Genomic DNA, 20,687 nt, shown 5'->3' on the forward strand with positions numbered 1-20,687 from the left:
CAGACATCAGAAACATAGACTCACTACCTCTCTTCAAATCAAGACTCAAAACCCATCTGTTCCAATCTACACTCTCTGTTTAATTTCTACTGCTTCATTTTTTCTTGGTGTTACTTTGCTTGTTGTTTTTATTGATTTTATTGTGTTATTGTATTTATTGTGTTTTAATCCCTCTTTTAAGTAGCCTTGAGTGTTGAGAAATATGCTTTTAAATAAAATGTATTATTATTGTTATTATTATTATTATTATTATTATTATTATTATTATTATTATTATTATTATTATTATTTTGTGAGACTGCAGAGACACGTGTTTGTTGGAAGGTGGAGCCCTGCCCTGACTGTGTTGGTGATTTATAATTTACTCTAGTTTGTTAATTATTTATTATTTGTATATATTTTGTGTTTTGTTTATTATTATAATATAGTTTGTGAAAATATGTGCTAATAGATGACTGTGACTTAAACAGTTTAAGTTGCCCTAACCAAAATAAAAGCTAAGTTTAAAATAAAGATGATATTTGGTGACAGAACATGAGAGCTGACAAATACAACAAGAGTACACAATGTTATCTTGCATGATGAGGAAGAGGAGGAAGAGGAAGAGGAAGAGCAGGAGAAAGATGGAAAAGGGGGAGGAGGAGGAGGAGGAGGAGTAGGAGGAGTAGGAGGAGGAGGAGTAGAAGTAGGAGGAGGAGGAGGAGGAGGAGGAGGAGTCTGTTTGTTGACATCGGACGAAAACGAGAATCAGATGAGTGAAGAGAGGGGAGAATAACTGAATCTCTCTCCGGCATCCAGGCCCGCAGCCCCGGTTACAGCTCAGGTAGACCCGGTCCTGCTGCTCCGTGACCTCTGACCCCGCTGACTGCTGCTCCGTGACCTCTGACCCCGCTGGTTGCTGTTTGGAGCCTCACAGGGAGCTAAGCTAGCGCTAGCCCGGTTAGCTAACACCAAAGCAGGGAAAGTCATCGTTAGCATCAAGCTAACACAGACGCTGAATGCACCGCTGACACAGAGTCGGCAAGTTAAAGCTAAACTTAGAATAACAAGTGTTACTGTGAGGTATTTTGAGTTCCTGTGAGTGAGCAGGCTGACATTTGATGCCTGTTAGCATTGAGCTATGTAGCGTTCGTGTTGTTGAAGTATATTATCCTACAGAGCAGCTAGCTAGCAGGCTAACTCAGGAGCTGTGTCTGCCTCAGGGTTCACAGCTCTGTGCTTCACTTACAAACGACACAACTCAAAGACAAGACCAGGTATGATATAATCCTCAATTTAACAACAATGATTATTTAATTTATTATATAAAACATTAAATATCATGTTTGTTATGCTTGAACAAGTTGTTGCAAAGTTGCTAACAACAGCAAGCCATTGGTATCACGGCTAACTTTGCCAGGTATGAAAAGGTGTGTTAGAGCTTCATAATGGCAGTGAGGTGTTTTTATATAACACACCTTTCAGGAGGTTTAATAGACACGGAAATACAGTAAGAGTAATAAGAGTTTCCTTATTGCTGGTTTATGTGTTTGACTTTATTTTGATTTGAATGTCAATGAAGTGAATTCTGTTATTCACTGAGAAATCTACTTTATAATAATCTTAAATAAAATTATAACATGCTGGATATCTCACTTTAGAATAGAATAGAATTGCTATTTAACAGCAGGGGTGGTAATCACAGAGAGAAGTCACAATATGATACCTTGATTTCAATAATATCACGATTTGCGATAAGTTGTGTTATTAGAATAATCGGTTAATAAGTAAGGGATAATGTATGGTTAGCAGGTTGTCAGTGTTTTTTCTCACCCTGCCGGGAATCTTTTTCCCATAACAACCTGCTAACCATACATTATCAAGTTTATTACCTGGCCACTAACTTAAAATACAAACACGTTGTCAAAAACATTGATTAAAATATTATTTTATTGATTTAAAATGATTTACGTTCACAGTTTTAAAAAAATAATCCCAGTGATTCCTCGTCAGTTAGTGTTCCATGGTGATGGATCTTATCTGCCTTTTAAATGTGATGGATCAGTTTGACTCTGGTGTTGCTCATGTTAGCGAAAGTTAATAACCACTGTCAAGGAGTTGTCAAGGGGTTTTGACCGATCAGATTCAACCGGAAGATCAGTAAGAAAGCCGGGTAATAAGTCCTGTTATTAGAATGATCGGTTGATAATAAAAAAAATCTGCCAATTGACGGTTAAATGGGTGCGACTTAGTGAGAGTTCTGGATGAACTTCTATGAAAGAACAAACAAAAACTTTACAGTTAAAAGTAGAACATCTAGATCATATCCTTTCATGAATCATATCTAACGTACCAACAACTGCGCACCGTTATTAAATGATACTCTTTCTCCTTATGTCTGCAGGGGGGGTGGAGAACTGCGATAAATCGGCAAATAGCTAGCTGTGACTATTGAATAGGATTTTTGCTTGGAACATCATCCCTAATTCCAATACAGTGATTCTGTGTTTGTCGATAAATTGCAAGTAGGGATGCAAATTTTAAGTATTCTCTGTAATTGATCTTTGGGAGTGTTAACGATCAAATATTTATTGTTATTACTTGATTTTAGGGATGGGACATGATTTAAGAACGCTCAAATATTCGTTCACTTATTAAAAATCGAAGAGTTAATGTGAATTTTATCTTGTTTTGAAAGTACTAATTTCATCACTTTCACGGCTGCCTTGTTGTAATACAGTATTCCCTCCACACGGTGGCTACAGAGCGTCTTAAAGCTGTTTGCTATCAGTGCTAAATAACAGAAGAAAAAGAATGCTAACTGGATTAAACAGTGAAAGAAGTCGAAAACATTAGCGTCAGTCTCTGGAAATACGTGTTGTTGTGTGAAATTCAGAAACAGATAATCGCAGAGACTGACACTGCCAGTGCTCGCTACTAGCAGCACTTCGTCCTGCTCGATTACGAATAATCACTGAATAGATGATTATCGAGTAGTATTTTGGCTTGATATTCCCATCCCTACTCGATGTATCCCCAGTATGTAAATAACTGTCCCACAGGTCAGGACGGAGATATATTGCTGTGTCGACATTTTGTCCCACCCTTATTTGGCATCAGGATACAATGAAGGCCTGTGCCCATTAAGGACTTTTTTTTGCTTTGGCAGCGTCGACTTGTTTCCAAAATCTCCCTGGTTATGTCACAATCATCCATTTGAAGAACACAGTGATATCCTGTGTAGAAAATTAACGTGTGCTGGTTTGTCTGAGAAGACTTGAAATCAAGAGAGCAAGTGACCAGCAGAGTCCGTCTCTGGCTGAACTCCTCGGATCTTCCCTGTGTCCGAGAAGCCGTTCTTCCAATGGTTAAATACCAAAATAATGTTAGTAAATAACTTTACTAACTAGTCTAGGTCACTCTATGTGGACAAGGACTGACATAATACCATCCTACAAATTATATTTGTGCAAAACGTTGATGTGCAATAAGTGAATCAATAAGAAGTCTCTTAACGTTAACAAAACATTGTTAGCCGCTGTGTTGATGACGAATATGATGTCAAGTTTCAGTTTCTGTGTCATTGTTCGCCTTGACTCTGCGTTCACGCAAATTTTCCAACCTGGAAACTGATTTTTACGATGTGTCTGACAGCACATGAATGCAACTTTGACTTTTGGAAAACCACCACACTCTTCAGCCTCACTTCTCGGACAGGAGACTTTCGATAACGACTTCCGATAGTAGCGTAGAAGAAACTAACCTGGCTAACTTTTTGAGGGCACAGTTTCAAGGTCTGAAACAGCTGCTAATGCAAGGGCATGATTCCACTTTAATGTTCGAAATTTAAGATTGAACTTCTCTTGCACTCTAAAAACGTTTATATTTACATTCTCTTTCAAAAGCGAAGTACCGTGAGATGACTTTTGTGACCTTGCAGCAGTAAGCAGCGGCATGAAGCGCTCTGAAATTAAATTCATGGGCCCTGCAAGTGCAAGAGCAGCTGTTAGTGGACACAGGCCCTTATGGCACGAGCCATAATGATGTATTCTTTAAGGGGAGCTGCAATGAATGCCCCAAAAAAGGGTCAGAAATCAGAAATCATCATATTATATTTACCTGTGATTCACGAAGCCTGAGGTTAAGGTGTTTGCTTCATTTTGAATTAAACGCCATTAAAACAACTGCTTATTCTCTTATACATTGACTAATCCACTTAACACTTAATTAATTTTTTGCCATGCAAAAAAGCAACACACAAAACACTTTACATACATTATTTGTAGCAGCAATGAATGCCAAAATAGTGAACGTCAAAGCCAGCTGCGATGTCTGATGTGATGTTTAGGTTCGTAACAAGCAAAACCATAAACTTGGAGACAATCTGTTACATAGAAACCAAAGAAAAAGCAGGGGGAAAGTTTTGCAGCCTTTACACGTCTCTTTTCCTCAAACTTTGTTCCCCTCAGGCCTCCAAGGTCCCCTGCTCTGCCCTGTGTGTGATCTGAGAAGAAGAGGCAAACATGGCAGCCAAAGCAGGAGACAACCCCGACAGCCTCATGACTCTGGCCACAGTGTTCTGCCTGAGGAACCTCAGAAAGACGATGTGCAACCAGGGCTTCAGGAACAAACTGTGCCTGCGCTCGGACATCTTCCTCCCCAGCGAGATCTGCGACAAGCTCGTCAACACGTACGTGAAGGAAGAGAAGTTCATCAGCTTTCGTTCTGTCAAAGTGTCCGCTGTTTGTTTCATGACTGATCATTTCTGTGTCTAACAGATATATGGAGCTGGTGCACACAGACAGTAACTTTGAACCAGAGGAGAGTTTCTTCCAGATGTTCTCAGACCCTCGCAGCACCAGGCTGACTCGGGTTCAGCTGAGAGAGGACTTTGTTCACGACAGAGATCTGGAGGCCATCAGGAAACAGGTGAGTTAATTAGAAATTGTCTTAAATTAAGGCTGTAAAATCAAAACTTTAGGATGTTCTGGCTGCAAAATCTAAAAAGTGCAAAAATATGAATACAAGTATTATTCCTAAACAATAATTTCATTTAACATATTCAGACTCTGAGTTCCTGCTCACTGAGTTTTATTCAACAGTGAGAGGCCAAACACCTTATAGTAATGAAGGATTAGTAATGACAGGTCAAAGGTCACATCCACCCTGCTCAGTGTGAGGGAGCAGCTGTTTGGGTTTCTGTTACCACTCAAACAAATTGTTTCAGGTGGTAAAACCGAAACTGTAGTTAATGATACCTGAGGGCGTAGACCTCATAGTCTCAGCTCAGACACTAACCCAGCTGGTTCAGGAGAGGTGTTATATGATGAAGTTTGACATAATCTCGTATACTCATAGAGATAAAAGGTGTTAGATGATCAAACAGCCAAATTAAAACAGTGGATCTGTGGGAACGTTTTTTAAAACAGTTAACAGATTTAGAAGATTTAATGGCAGGGAATAACAAAGAAGAGCATCACCTTTACTTTTCCGGTTTGATTTATTTTTATTTTTTTCTTTAAAGTTGATTGTATCTATTTCATTTTACTATTACTTTTCTATTATTTTTATATGTATTTATCTTTATTTCTATTTTAAAAATGTTTTTATTAATAATTAATTTATTATTTTTTTATGCTTTTAATCATTTTTTATCTAATTTTTGATATTTTCTTTCAGACTATGGAGAGAGATGATGAATGCATAAGTAATACATTGATCTTATCTTAGCGATGTTGCGCAGCTGGAAAAAACAGGATTCAACCAATTTTTTCAAAAGAGGATCAAACAAAATCCAAGATTTCTTGATGCAGGTTTGACAAACATTGATAGAGGAGAGATCCTCTGGAGAGCATTAAGTATGAAACCCACTGAGAGAGGCTGAAGAGCATCAGGGTATCTGCTAAAACAACCAGCTCCTGATAAAAAATACCTGCATCCTAACCTGTTGTTTCTCTGTCACAGGATACATTATTATTTGGTTTTCCTTGCATCAATAACTGCTCATCTTAATGCAAGTTTAAGACCCTGAATTAATTTTTACTGTGTTTCCTTCTAGGACCTGATTGAGCTCCACCTCACCTACTGCAACAGCCTGTCGTCCCGCAGTTTAAAAACTCTGACCAGCTTCAAGGAGACGTTGGTGTCTCTTTGCCTCTTCGGCTGCACTCACATCTTCTACAGGAAGGGTGGCGCCCCCCTCGCCTGCAACGAGGACACAGAGGACGAGGAAGAGGAGAGCCCGGCCTCCAGACAAGCTTTAGAGACAGACTTTAACTTTCAGGGGTTCAACCGCCTCAGGTTACTCAACTTAGGGGGTCTGCCAGACGAGGTGGATGCAGAGACGCTCCTCAAACCCCTGAAGTCCCTCACCTCCTTAGATCTTTCTAATGTTCAGCTGCTGGGAACGACTTTTCTCACTCAGTGGAAAGACAGGCTGGCATCTCTTGTTCTCTACAACGTGGACCTGTCAGAGGAGCTGATCAACACGGTGGTGGAGATCAATAATCTCAGGTGAGTTCACAGGGAATGGAACATGGGACCAGACTTTGGTATGAGAAGTGTTCTGGTTTCTGTTTGTGGTCTGAGTAGTATTGACCAATCAGGTGTCTGCAGAATAAACTGTGTGTATTGAGAGCAAAAGCAGGAGGAGCACAATCCAGCATAATGACGGCTCCCATGGTTAATCTGAGGAGAATTTCTTTCTCTCTATAAACAGACATCTGCATGAAGAGCAGCTAACAATCTGTTCTAGATCAAACATTTACACTGAGACACAAATCTGCTTGATGCTCTGTCACTAAAGACAATCAGCGTTTAGATTTCCTGACTTCCTGGAATGCATCAGAAATGATGGATCCCACCATCAGGGTGGGCAGCAAATGGAACATTCTGTGAAGGTCACTCATCTGGATAAACTTTGTGTTTTTCAGGCACCTCGACATCTCGCGGGAAAGCAGGCGGAGCTCAAAGTTCAAGATGACCAGAAAAATCCTAACGGCCATCGTCCAGCGGCTGGTCAATCTTGTGTCTCTGGACATCTCAGGTCACATCATGCTGGACAACTGCACAGTCCCACACTTTGAGGAAGCTATGGGTCGGCCCAGGTGAGTCACAGACTCTGCAGCATGTGTTAAACATAAAGGAATGTGTTGTTGTTTTCTTTTAGATAAACGTTCTCTCTCTTTCAGCACCGAGCCGTGTAAGAGCAGCATCTATCCTTTCCAGGAGCTGAAGAGGCCGCTGCAGTTTCTTGGATTATACGACACAACCCTCTGTAATGTGACACACATACCTGCTTATAAGGTACGCGTTATGTTAAGAACTACACACACATGTTGCAGATCTTTACTTATATTAGATACTCTGAGTATCATGCGTAACGAAAAACCATCCATGCCTTGTTTTGGGCTTTTTCAGGTGACTGGATCTAAAAACGAGGACCAGGTTCTGAACGCTATCGAGGCGTACACAGAGTTTCGTCCCGAGCTGGCCCACAGAGCCATCAATCAGCTGTTCGACATTGCCAGGATACAGCACTGCAGCCAGCTTCTCCGCGCTCTGCAGGTATCACGAGTTTAAGACGTGTTTAAAGAGGGGACACCTTTGATCCTGCCCGCTCCTTACTCTCTCTTCTCTCTCCTTCCAGCTGGTCATAGCGGCTCTGAAGTGTCATAAATACGATAAGAGCATCCAGGTGACAGGCAGCGCGGCTCTGTTCTACCTGACCAACACGGAGTACCGCAGTGATCAGAGCGTGAGGCTGCGCAGAGAGGTCATACAGGTGGTGCTGAACGGGATGGAGCAGTACCAAGAGGTCACTGTGAGTCTGCGTCCCATCCTCCTTCACCTTGAAGCTCATTTTATAAACACTAACACTATATACTATTTTTAGAACTGCACTGTGTGAGCATACTTCTCTCTCTGTCTCGCTCTCCAGGTCCAGAGAAACTGCTGCCTGACTCTGTGTAACTTCAGCATACCGGAGGAGCTGGAGTTCCAGTACAGTCGGGTCAACCAGCTGCTACTGAAGATCCTGGAGCCGGCTCGGCAGGACGAGTCCATCCAGAGGATCGCCGTGCACCTCTGCAACGCTCTGGTCTGTCAGGTGGACAACCATCACAAGGAGGCTGTGGGCAAGATGGGATTTGTCAAGGTGAGATAAAGGCCAGGCTTTCTCTTTTTATGTTAAGGGTTAAAATCTTCCTCCACCTTGTTGTTACCTGTTCTTCCACTGAGATCCAAAGGTCTCTAAGATTAGACAAATTAGTGTGCTGACGTGTGAAAAGCCACACCTGTTCTGTTGAGGAAACACCAGGGCTGTTTGTTGTTTACATTCTCTGAAAGATTCTGCCCCAGAAAACAAAAACAGCTATGAAAGCTTCAGCTTAAAACCCCAACAGGTTTTAAGCTGAAGCTTTCATAGCTGTTTTTGTTTTCTGGATCTTTCATGTTCTAAAGCCTAAAGTTTAATCTTAACAGTTGTCATCTGATTATGTTTTAACTCTCCTTTCTCTTTCTCTCCGTCCTTCCTTTACAGACGATGTTGAATTTAATTCAGAAGAAGCTGCTGGACAGAATGGTGAGTCACATGTTTAATCCTCCTTTCAACCATCTTAATATTATCTGATTTTGATAAATTCTTTTGGACAGACACAAGCTTAACTAAGTTTTCCACTGTTCTGAAGAGTTTCTCAAACATGATAATTTCTAGAATTTTTTCAGGAGTGTTGGCCTGGAAATGTTCTGAAGTAGCTTATTTACACGTGTCACATGAGTCACGGGAAATGCGTCTCAATGCAAGAGATACGAAGATACGATGCAATATGACACTATGCGATATAAAGAAATATGACATAATGTGAGATGACATGATACGACAAGACACAAAACGAAGCAATACAATACGTTATTTAGCAATACCACATGACAGAATACTTCAACACCAAATGAAACGTCGGCATGATACGAAGCAAGACGGCAATATACGAAGCAATATGACACGACATGATATTAAGCGATATGACAGGATACGAAGCAACACTTGACAATTTGTAGCGACACAATACGAATAAATATCATACAACACGAAAGGATAAGAAGCGATAGGACACAATACATAGAGATACTTCCTGAAACAACACGATACGAAGCAATACTTAGCTATTCTTAGCGACACGACATGATACATAGTGATACGATACAAAGCCACGCAGCATGATACGAGATACAAGATAGGATACCAAACAATAGGACCTGATATGACGCGACAGGACACAATACAAAACAATGGGACACGATACGAAGAGATACTTCACGATTTGTAGCAACACGACATGATACGAAACATCGACACAATACGATTCAGTACGACATGATATGAAGCGATACGTCACGATTTGTAGCGGCACGATACGAATAGATACCATAAAACACGAAAGGATACGAAGCGATATGACACGACATGATATGACCAAGCGGTAACCTCCGGTCTAAAAATATGAGTCCAATGCGGAAGTGTTAAAAGCTGCAGTACATCGAGGATCCGCTTGAGGCTGGCTCCGGAAGTACTGGAAGTCGCATACACATGAATGGGAAAAAGCCGATCTTTACAGCAGAAATAAACATGTTTACATCCTGGTACATAAGACGAGTGTAGTCTGGATAGCTCATTTCTCGATGTGCTCTTACTGTGAGGGGGGTGAATTTTTTTCTAACGAAGATATTGAGATTACAAGTCTTCCATTGAGAGGCACAGCTGCCTGTGGGAACACTGCAGCTGTTGGCTAGGAGGCTCAAACTCCGCCTCTTTACGTCACAATCGCTCGACAGAAGCAATATGACTGTCGCCGACAATTGGTCTTAAAACAGCGCTTCAGAAACAGATGGGTGACGTCACAGATACTACGTCCATATTTTATACAGTCTATGGATATGAAGTGATACGGCACAATATATAGAGATACTTAACAAAACTACACAATACGAAGCAATAATTAACTATTTGTAGTGACATAACATGATACATAGTGATACGATACAAAGCCACACAGCACGATACGAGATACAAGATACAAGACAGGATACGAAACAACAGGACATGATAAGCGTCAATACAATGTGTTGAAATGTGATACGCTATGCTATGATACCCTTTATCATCCCAGTTGGGAATTTTGTCTTGGACCCTAAAGCTCTACGCATTTTGTTGCCTGCTCATATGTTGTAAAACACGCAAAAAATTAAAAACAAACAATAATATATATTTTAAAATAACAAGATGGGGCGCTGGTGGCCTAGCGGTCTTAGCCCCCCACGTACAGAAGCTACAGTCCTCGTCGCAGGGGTCGCTGGTTCGATTCCCGGCCGGTTGACCATTTCCTGCATGTCTTCCCCCACTCTCTACTCCCCACATTTCCTGTCTCTCTTCAGCTGTCCTATGAAATAAAGGCAAAAAGGCCAAAAAATATAACTTTAAAATAACAAGATGTATTACATATAACCTATATTCCACATGTTGCATAAAAAACATAAAAATGTAAAGAAAAACCAGAACAACATTAAGGTAATGGGAACTGTTCATGTTCATGGTTAATGTTTGTGTTTTTGTAAACTTTATAATCAGCTACGTTCCAGCATTAAACGTTGTGTGTTTTCCTCCCCAGTGTGATCAGGTGATGGAGTTTTCTTGGAGCGCTCTGTGGAACATCACCGACGAGACGCCAGATAACTGTCAGATGTTCCTCAACTGTCGGGGCATGAGCCTCTTCCTGGAGTGTTTACAGGTGAGTCAGGACTCGATGTACCTGTGGTGTTTTTTTTTTCTTCTTACAGCAGTATTTAACCTCTCCTCTCGTATAACCTTCCTCCAGGAGTTTCCAGACAAGCAGGAGCTCCATCGTAACATGCTGGGGCTGCTGGGAAATGTTGCTGAGGTGAAAGCTCTAAGGCCACAGCTTCTCACGCCGCAGTTCATCACCGTGTTCAGGTGAGAGGACGGGGTCAAACCGGTGCTCTGGTCCACCTCTACTCTGTTTTACATTTCCTACTATAACTGTAGTTCAGAACAAAGTCAGATCTGGTTTTGGTGGCACTCAGTAAAGAATGCATACCACAGGACTCAGATCATTTCAGTAGCTGTTGTACCAGAACAAAGACTCCATGGCAACAGTCCTCCAAACACAGGTGACACTCGGATCAAGACGAATGCATCTGTGCTGCTTCAATGGAGCGCACACATCCAACCTGTCCTGATTGTAACGTTGATAACTTACTGCATGGTGAATATATTGTTGTAGGTTCGTTAAAATAAGATCATCATCAACATTTAGTCCAACATTATATCAGAATAAATGCAGAGGTTTGGAGTTATTTATAAGACTCTGTGAATGAGCAGAAACAAAAGAGCTGAGACTCATTTTTCTGTCATCACCTCATTTTTACTATGTGGGTGGGGCTTAAACAGCTCCTACACACACACAGTGTCCATGCACAAGGTGAGGACACCTGATTTTAACTTCTGCGGTGACCCCAAGCCCAGAAAATGTAACTCCAAATTGCAGCGATGCATTTTGGGAATTTGTTCTGTCTTTTTGGTAGCTTCAAGACAAAACCAAAAACCATATGATAGAGAGACGGCATATCAGATCCCCGTCATTTTGGGGCCGGTATATTCTCCGGCTACAGAAGTTCTTACGGCCTCATTCACAGAGATAACATGGTGTTAGATTCAAAGAACCAAAAAGAGAGGATGGAGATGAATGTGTAAAATAACTTCCTCTCCTCTGTCCTCCCTGTTTGTTGCTCTCACAGTAACCTGCTGGACAGTAAAGCTGATGGGATTGAGGTGTCGTACAACGCCTGTGGTGTGCTCTCACACATCATGTTCGACGGGCCTGAGGTCTGGTCGATGGAGGAGCCGAAAAGAGACGCAGTGATGGACAAGATGTGGGACGCCATCCAGAGCTGGGACGTAAGCTCACGACGCAACATCAACTACAGGTTTGACACTGTTTTTATCCTGTTACAGAAACATCAGCTTGTTATGTTTAAGAATGACTGTGTTTTTTCATAGCTCTCAGTGTGTTTGAATTTTAAATGGAGTTTGTTCTCTCAGGTCATTCGAGCCGATCCTGCGGCTGCTGCCTCAGGGCATCTCACCTGTCAGTCAGCACTGGGCCACATGGGCGCTCTTCAACCTGGTGTCAGTTTACCGTGAGTATATCTGCTGCTCTGGAAGCGTTAAACCCACTCTCAACATTTGAGTTAACATGGTCAGAGGTGATCTGTACTGTCAGCAGAGGATAAACCAGAAGGAAATACAAGACATTTACAACTACAAACACGTCAACAGTCATAACAACAGGTGTTTGCTTACATGTTACAAAAGATCCAGATAAAGGTCACTTCACATGAGCTATATTAAAGCCTGTTAACATAATAAGTGTGATTTAATTTCCTTTGCCATGATGGTCCAGTTGAAATCCCTCTCTCGTAGTCTAAGTAGAATCAACCAATCAGGTGTCAGCAGGAAAAACAGGTGTTCTAGAATGTTCCAGACAGCAAAGACAGAGTTCTAGAATTCTGGAAGAAAAAAATTACATTCTGGGAAGTAGGTCAGGCCTAAAAAACATCAGTGTCTTTAATCCTCTTTCATAGACCTCCATTCAACAAACAAACATTGTAAAAGTAGTTTTCTTCTCCTCTTGAGGACAGACCTGACAAAGCTTGACTTTAGACTTTTGACTAATCTGCATCATGATGTTGTTGTTTCAGCAAACTTATGACCCGTTAATTACAAGAACATCACAAGAACATCAGTTTCTGTTTCAGGTGCATACCGCTGAAGGAAACCAGAGTAAAGCCTCTGTTTACAGTGAAGCTGAGACTCACCACAAACAGATAAACAGGCATTACTCAAGGGGTATAAATGAGCCAAGAGAGGAGGGTGTTTCATTTGTTGTCATTACTGAAGGAGCATTTTTTTTCACCACTATTGATCTGAACACACAATCACGTCTCATGTTGCTAATCGGACTGTAAAAATGTGAAGCATTAACTTGAAATCGATTGTTGCTAACTGCTGGCTTCATCGTCTTTGAACCTCTGAAGCAGTCACTTAAATCTTCAAACCATCTCTAACACTCACTGCGAGCTCAGGTGTGAACAGGAGTGTATGTTCTCTGAGTTTGATGCACCTTTAAATCCCTGCAGCTGTATTTTGGATGAGCTGCTGACGTGTGATGTTTTTACTAATCACAGGAATAATTCTCTCTCTTTCTCTCTGCACTTGTTTCCCGTCTGCAGCGGGCAAGTATTGTCCCCTGCTGATTAAAGAAGGAGGAATCTGTCTTCTGGAGAAAGTTCTGGAGCTGGACAGCTCACATGCGGAGACCAAGGACATGGCCAGGTGAGACTGAAGTGTTAGCTCTGTTCTTGAACCTCGTCTCCGTGTACTTGGTGTGCTTGTTGGCTTTCTCTGTAGCTTCTTTTTGCCAAGATAAACTCTGCTGCTGGTGATGCAGTCACAGGATGAGCAGCAGGAAGAACTTGATGTTTGACCTGGCAAAGAGAACGATATCTGACTTCTAAATGATTCAATAATTGTATTAAATTTGCTGTAACACAATAAAAACATCTTTGTGTCAAAGCCGAGGCAAAGGAAACACATATTAAAGGTCAGGCAGGTTTTCGGTTGTTAGTTTTCGACTCCTGACCCCGGTGTTTACGGTTGTATCAGACATTTTGCAAGAATAAATATTTATAGATGACGTTGAATATCTGGAGAACATTTTTATCCTCTGCCTCCGTCCTGTTGTTGACTTTATTTCACTCTTGGGATGTGTTAGGTATTTGTTTAAGTGTAATTTACACTTTATTCAAAGGTTATCCAACCACTGTTCCTCCAGTGATAAGTCTGCAAACATTAGTTAGCTACACCCGAGCACATGACTGATTTGAGTGATGCTCCAGAGCGACTAATTTCCCGGTCAGAAACAGCCAGTGAGCACAGTTTTTTTAACACGGCTAAACACAGGATCACAGAGTCTGCAGGTAAATGTGTCTACCACTAGCAGAGCTGGCTCCAGCAGCCTTCAGTCCTCCTTGCAGGTTAGCGTCCTCATGCCTGTGCTGGTTCCTCATGTCTCTGGTGGAGTGTTTTTATGTTAGTTTAACCAGACACAGCCTACAAACAACATTATCTCCATTTACTAGATCAACATACTGAAAGATCACGCCACACCTGTGCTTGTTTACATCCAGGTAGTAGAGCTTTAGAACGTTATGGCAGCAGACGTTAACCAGAGCTACAGCTCCAGCTAGTGGAGGGAGGCCGAACTACGGCGAGGACACAACATACGACTATATTCCAGACCAGTTTGTTTAAAAACACAACTTGTGTTTTAAATCTTACTCTTGGTACTTGGAAATCACAACAGATGATCCTTCAAGGATGAGACGCTTCTTAAACACCTCTGCCGCCAGTGTCCCAATTATTTTAGTGCTGGCAACATAGACTGTATAAATAATGGATGTACTATCCGTGACATCACCCATCTGTTTCTGAGGCGCTGTTTTGAAGCCAATCGCTGGCGGCCATTGGAAATGCTGAACTCCAAATAACTGCTGTTGAGCGATTGTGACGTAAAGAGGCGGAGTTTGAGCCTCCTAGCCTACAGCTACAGTGTTCCCGCCTGTCAATCAAGTCAGCTGTGCCTCTCATTGGAAGACTCGTAATCTCAACATCTTCAAAAATTACAGCGTTCTGAAAAAAATCATCCCCCGTACAGTGTGTGCCGATCGAGTCATGAGCTATCCAGACTACACTCGTCTTTTGTACCAGGCTTTAAACATGTTTATTTCTGCTGTAAAGATTGGCTTTTTTGAATTGGTGTGTATGTGGTTTCTGGTTCTTCCGGAGCCAGCCTCAAGTGGATCCTCAATGAACTGCCGTTTTTAGCACTTCCACATGGACTCATATTTTTATACCAGAGGTTGCTGCTTGGCTGGCACTCATGTTGTAAGAAGCAGTCAGACATGTTTAACCTTTAGCTAAGGTCAATAATTTCTCCTCTTCTGCAGCAAAGTGATGGAGCAGTGTGAAAACTTCAAAGAGGACCCGATGGAGACGAATCCTGGACAGGAGGTAAACTACGGACAAAGAGGCTGACCCCGCAGGAACCGAGATCCTCAGCAAACATCGAGCAAACCAAGCTAAGGCCCCTCCCACTGTCATCACCACAAGAAGGGTCGATCGTGTGCATTATTCTTACTCCTATCATTCTTATTCTTTAGAGCAGAATCGTGTCTCTGATCCTCTTCACAGAAACTTTAATATATGACACATAGGACTTAAGATGTGTTGCATGGTGTTTTGTTGCGAGGAGGCTGCACAGTTAGCACCTCTCCTGCTGGGATGGGTTTGTGGGGGTGGGTGACTGTTATCTCTCAGTGTGTGTGTGTGTGCCTGCGTGTGTGTGTGTGTGTGTGTGTGTGTGTGTGTGTGTGTGTGTGTGTGTGTGTGTGCGCGCATGTGACAAAGATTTAACAACAGAACAAAAGCAGTCAGGGTGATGCTGAGCTTCGATAGCTGTGTAACGTTGAACAAAATGCCGTGTGGCGTCCTGCACCGCCGTCAGAGGCTCGGCGCCGCCCGCTCGGCTGTCGACACATGTACAGTGAATATTAGCCATTATGTGTGTAGTCTGCAGAGAAGCATCGCACTGATGTGAGTCAGGAGAGAAGTCTTCCCAGACCTGGAGGCACAATGATGGACTTCTTTGTTAAATATGTAAATATTCTCTGTTTGTCTCATCCTTTTACTGTGTGTATGTTTTATAATATAACTGTAAACACTCATGACTTTACTCTGTATTTAAATCTGTTTAGGTCTGACTTACTCACTGTCAACGCTAGGAATCTATACACAGGAGAACATCTGATCACTGAAATCAAGTCTGGCATTCCTGGAAACTCTGTTCCTTAAAGGAGCATTTCACTTTAGTTCAACCTCGACTCGCTTTTTCATTATCTGGCATTTTACCTGGAAGGTTTACACGTACATGAGTCCGAAACCATAGACGGTTTATAAGGATGGACGATGTAACAGCTCCCTGTAAGTGAAACCAAAACATTTAGAGCTCCCCCTGCTGGTTGACGAGAGGTAGAGGAGGAATGGTGAGAGGAAACAAACACTTACACAAGAGTCAATTTTCTATATCCGTGAGTCTGCTTCAAACCCACGCCAGAATCTGTGAGGTTAGAGGAAGGGAATGGGACTTAATGGCTCCAACAACCAATCACGACAGAGCTGATGCTGGCACAAAATGTTTTGGCTTCACTTTTCTGTAATGAGGAGGCGGTCCATTTTTATATCCAGTCAATGGTCAAAAGACTAAACAGGTTGACTCCCCTGCAAAGAGTCCAGAGTTTAACTCTACAAAAAAAAAATCTAAAGAGGCACTTTTTTCTGGTGGTGCATTAAACGTTGCATTAAAATGCAAAATATCATGAATTTCTCGCCATTGCAACATTAAAAACACACAAATTTAAGAGAATTTTGTGTGAAAGCTTATCCTTGTTGAGCTTCCCCTGAAATCCTGAGGTAATGTCAAAAATGGTCTCACCAAACCTCATCAAAAAAACCAACCATTTAAAAGTTGTTAACTTGTCTTTGACCAGAAGATTAGAGGTTGTAAGAGCATCAGTTTAGGGCCCGAATTTCTGGAATTAATTGTCCAACCAAGACAATTCTCTTCCCTGTGAAAACTGGTGCCTACATTACCCACAATGCAATGGGATGTACCGCTTCCTGAAGGTGTTTCAATATATGTTGACCCAAGGTTTCTCTAAGTATGGTTCCACCACATTCTGTTAAAAAACAGCCATTTAAAAGGTTGTTTCTCGTCAGAAACCAGAAAAATTGTGACTTAGTGCCCAATGATATGACATCAGTTTCCCCAAACACCAACCAAAACGTTTCACATAACCATCATGGACTAACTGCCAGCTGTGAAATACGATGCCAGATAATCCAAAACCGGATCCAGAGGAAACCCTTTATCTTGGCCCTTTATTTCTACTGTTTGGAATGGACATGCTGCTAAGTTACTGCTTCACTTGAACTCTTTTTCTGACGTGAGCAGCTGCGAGGTAACAAACTAACAGCAGATGAAGCAATAACTAACGGGAGGAGAGTCAAAAAGCCAATCTATGTTTTTGTTTGAGGTTGAAAAACTGTGACGACTGCTCATTAAGCGAAGTGTGGCTCTTTGAAATATCATAACTGCTCTAGTGACTTAAACTTAAATCCTACCTGTGAAGAGGCTCAGCTCTCACTCTAACTTAAACAGACTTAAACACTTTTATTTTGAAACATCACGGTTTAGTCCCAGACCTCAGTTTGTAGTGTCCCGGTGCAGGTTCTCCTGGAGCGCTCGCCAAGTTTTGTAGTTTTGGTGTTTTTCTGCCTCTGCATCCGCCTACACCGGTCTGCTTCATCATTCAGGCAGCCAATCAGAGCAATGCCTCATTATCATGGTGGCCCTTCCCACTTAAATCACTGCATGGATAATGAGGTTCATAAATGAGAGGCTGACATGTTAACAGCTAAAAAATAGCGTTAAATGAGACCTTTAGAGGGAAGTTATCTAAGATTTGGGAACAAAATGGGATAAAATATCCAGAAAAGAGTTATGCCAGTTTATAATCACCAGACGAAATGATGAGACGAGTGACTCAGCTATGTCTAAATCCCACCAGCTCCAGATATGTTTGCTTTCTTGCAGGACTTTGGACTCTGCAGGGAAACAAGCACCATTAATTCATCACGTTATTTACATATTTTAATTTCTGTTTACCATCGAGCAGTTTTATTTTGGTGCTTTTAATTAAGGACCGTTTTCAGTTGGTGTTTATTTTAAGATCATTTCCCTTTTAATTTCCCTCTAATGTGTTTGAATGAGCAGTCTGAGCAGGGATTAAACTCTCACGTCACTGAATGCAGTGCTGATTAATATAACAGATGGTGTGATGATGCAGGAAGCTTTCATTCACTGTAATGTCACTTCTAAACCTGGGACTGCCAGAACCTTCAGCTTTGTGCACGTACAGGAAACATGCATCACGATAACTTTAGCTACGTCTCTCCTGAACTAAAATATTGCACAGTGGTTTGTAATGATGTAGCACACTGGCACCGCCGTGTGTCTCTGTACAGTCTGTCATTCAGAGTCTACTACAGCTAACGGGGAACTCTTTAACACAAGTCCTAGTTGTATTTATTTAAGTGTCTGAATAACTCGTAGGTACAGAAAGTTCTGGAGTAGCTCTGTTTGAGTTTTTCAGCCTGCAGCGGTGAAACAGGTTGTGATGAGCCAAATCACAGTTCTTGTTTTTGTCCCCAACAGGCCCAGGTTGTTAATCAAAGGGTCTGACTACATTACAGAAAGGATCCCTGCGGAGAGGGATCTTTATGAGAAAGAGGAAGATGATGTTTGGACCAGAAACAGGGCTCTCTGTGACGCCTGACGACAGTTTAATCTTGCAGAACGAGGGAGTTGCCGGTCTGCTGCTGCGTCCGTTGCAGAGCTTGTCGGGTCATTTTGGGAGTTTAATGTTTTTAAATGGTTCACTGGGATCAAATACAGCATTTGTGTAACACACATGAACTTTAGACTGAGGCCACATTGACATAAAAGGGTCCAGATTTAAAAATAACGAGACATAACTGCTTCAGGGTTAGGGAAAGTGTAAAAAGGCCCATCCAAGCAGTGAAGCCTTGAAGTGCTGCTGATTTAGGATGTCCTCTTACATGTTATGTGTCGCACTTTTACCTCGAACATTAAGTAATACATAAAAGCATTAATAAATACACTTTTCCTAACAAAGGTCCGAGACAAATAATGCTGCTAGACGGAACTATCAACATTTGTAGTAACACTTCCACAAACATAAGATCTTACAGAAGGCACGTGATCAAACGCGACTTCGAAAACAAAGATGAAGGACAATCGGTGTCGTCAGTTGACTGTTCCAGCATGTGCTCTGATTTACAGAGCACACGCTGGATATTTTATCCCATTATGTTTCCAAACACTGCCGTGTTCATGAGCTGTAAGAGTACACAACATCGGGCCCGTGACCCTGCTGGCCCGATGAAGAACAAATCAAACATATCTGATATTTACAGTTCCAGGTTTGAGAGGCTGTCAGACTCAGTCAGAAACTGTAAAATAGTCGTATTGACAACACAGAGTTGAGGAATATTTGTGTAAATGAGCGGTTATGACAAGCCCTGAATCAGGCCACGCCCCCAGGCCCTAATTCGTGCAGCTATGCAGCTATGCATGTAACCAAAGACGGTCCAAAACATGAAGTCTTGGTGATGTCACCCTATACATTTCTGAAGAGGCGTTATGAAGCCCAAAGATGGCAGCTGCCATACTGGAAATGCTGACTGAACTTGACGTTCGGCTAATTTAGAAACAGGCAGAGGAGGAGAGGAGGTGATAACCTAGCCAGCGGGTAAACTGCTACAACACACCTGTCAGTCAAATGAGCCACGCCCCTTTGAATGCTTAATTATGCATAACTTTACTTTAATATAATCAGAACAGACGAGTTATGAAAATATAATCACCTCTTCAAACTGTTGTTATTATTAGATCTACTGTAACACTTAAACATGGGGCTCTATGGGGATCTTGGCTTTTACAGCCAGCCTCTAGTGTACACTCCAGGAACTGCGTTGATTTGTGCTCTGTATTGGTAAAAATCCTGTAATGATGTCAGACTCTCAAAATAACAACCTGAGCCAAAACAAGAACTGTTTGAGGACTCACTTTGATGCATTGAGGATGATGTTGCAGACGTTACAGCCTGATTCATCACTGCAGGCTGAAGAGATCTATCTGAGTGATCCCTGAAAGTTTCCTGAATCTGTGAGTCATTTAAACCTCAAATTATTTTAAATAGGACCCAAGTTTAAAATAGCAGAGTCCCCCTTTAGGGATTACGTTCATGTGGTGCCTAACGGATGTTCTCTAAGCTCTCTCATATCATTTGTTTTGGGTTGACCCACTGACGCGACTTCCTGGTTCTCATGTACAGTTTTTCTTTCTGATGTAATTTCTGGGAATGTGATTGGTACAGCTCCGTTTCTCCTTCACAGTCACGGTGCATCGTGTAATAGGCAGTGATGGTGTGAGATTAAAAGCTTTATTAGAGGCTCACTTGGTGTTCAGATGTGTGGGTGTGAAGAGGAGTTATAAAACCTCATGTGATCAGAACAAAGCTCTCTGCGTTCTGGAGGCTCGCTCAGTGTTTGATGATGAAGATGAAGGAGTGAGTCTCCGTCAGCTGTTCTTGTTGATTTAAAGTCATTGAATGTTTCAGTTTGTTTTCCAGGATGGTCCTGGACGTCAGTGACGGCAGAAAGCTGCTGATGGGCTTTGGTTTTTATTTATAAAGGTGTTTGTGCTTCTGGAGATATGCTGTCTCGTCACTGATTTCACCCATCACTCTACTTTTGTAACTGCTGATACGTGTAATCCAAACCGGAATGAGGAATATTTGATCCACACGTTATGGAATTCCAGTTTTCCTGAGCTAAATAGTACCAGACCGTTAGTGTAAAGATATGAATAAGCAATAAAGATGGAGTGGTTTAAAAACAAACTGTGAACGTGTCTTTATTTATGTCTGTCTGT

The 20,687-nt window shown here is 41.8% G+C and overlaps 1 protein-coding gene across 2 annotated transcripts; it reads left to right on the forward strand.

Annotated features, from left to right (window-relative positions):
- The first annotated feature begins 532 nt into the window (after window positions 1–532).
- On the forward strand, window positions 533–20,655 carry zer1 (zyg-11 related, cell cycle regulator). Of its 2 annotated transcripts, none has more exons than XM_034709201.1 (16): window positions 533–1,256; window positions 4,449–4,669; window positions 4,758–4,908; window positions 6,038–6,492; window positions 6,912–7,085; window positions 7,170–7,284; window positions 7,399–7,545; window positions 7,628–7,801; window positions 7,919–8,134; window positions 8,519–8,560; window positions 10,644–10,763; window positions 10,851–10,966; window positions 11,791–11,979; window positions 12,095–12,192; window positions 13,285–13,387; window positions 15,061–20,655. In XM_034709201.1, the coding sequence occupies exons 2-16, from the start codon at window positions 4,503–4,505 to the stop codon at window positions 15,146–15,148; spliced, it is 2,355 nt and encodes a 784-aa protein (XP_034565092.1). In that variant the 5' UTR covers window positions 533–1,256; window positions 4,449–4,502; the 3' UTR covers window positions 15,149–20,655. The 2 variants fall into 2 exon arrangements, with proteins under 2 accessions (XP_034565092.1, XP_034565093.1); XM_034709202.1 differs by having other exon boundaries at window positions 714–823.
- The last annotated feature ends 32 nt before the right edge of the window (window positions 20,656–20,687 follow it).

This window comes from Notolabrus celidotus, chromosome 19 (assembly GCF_009762535.1).
Source record: "Notolabrus celidotus isolate fNotCel1 chromosome 19, fNotCel1.pri, whole genome shotgun sequence".
Lineage (NCBI taxonomy): Eukaryota > Metazoa > Chordata > Actinopteri > Labriformes > Labridae > Notolabrus > Notolabrus celidotus.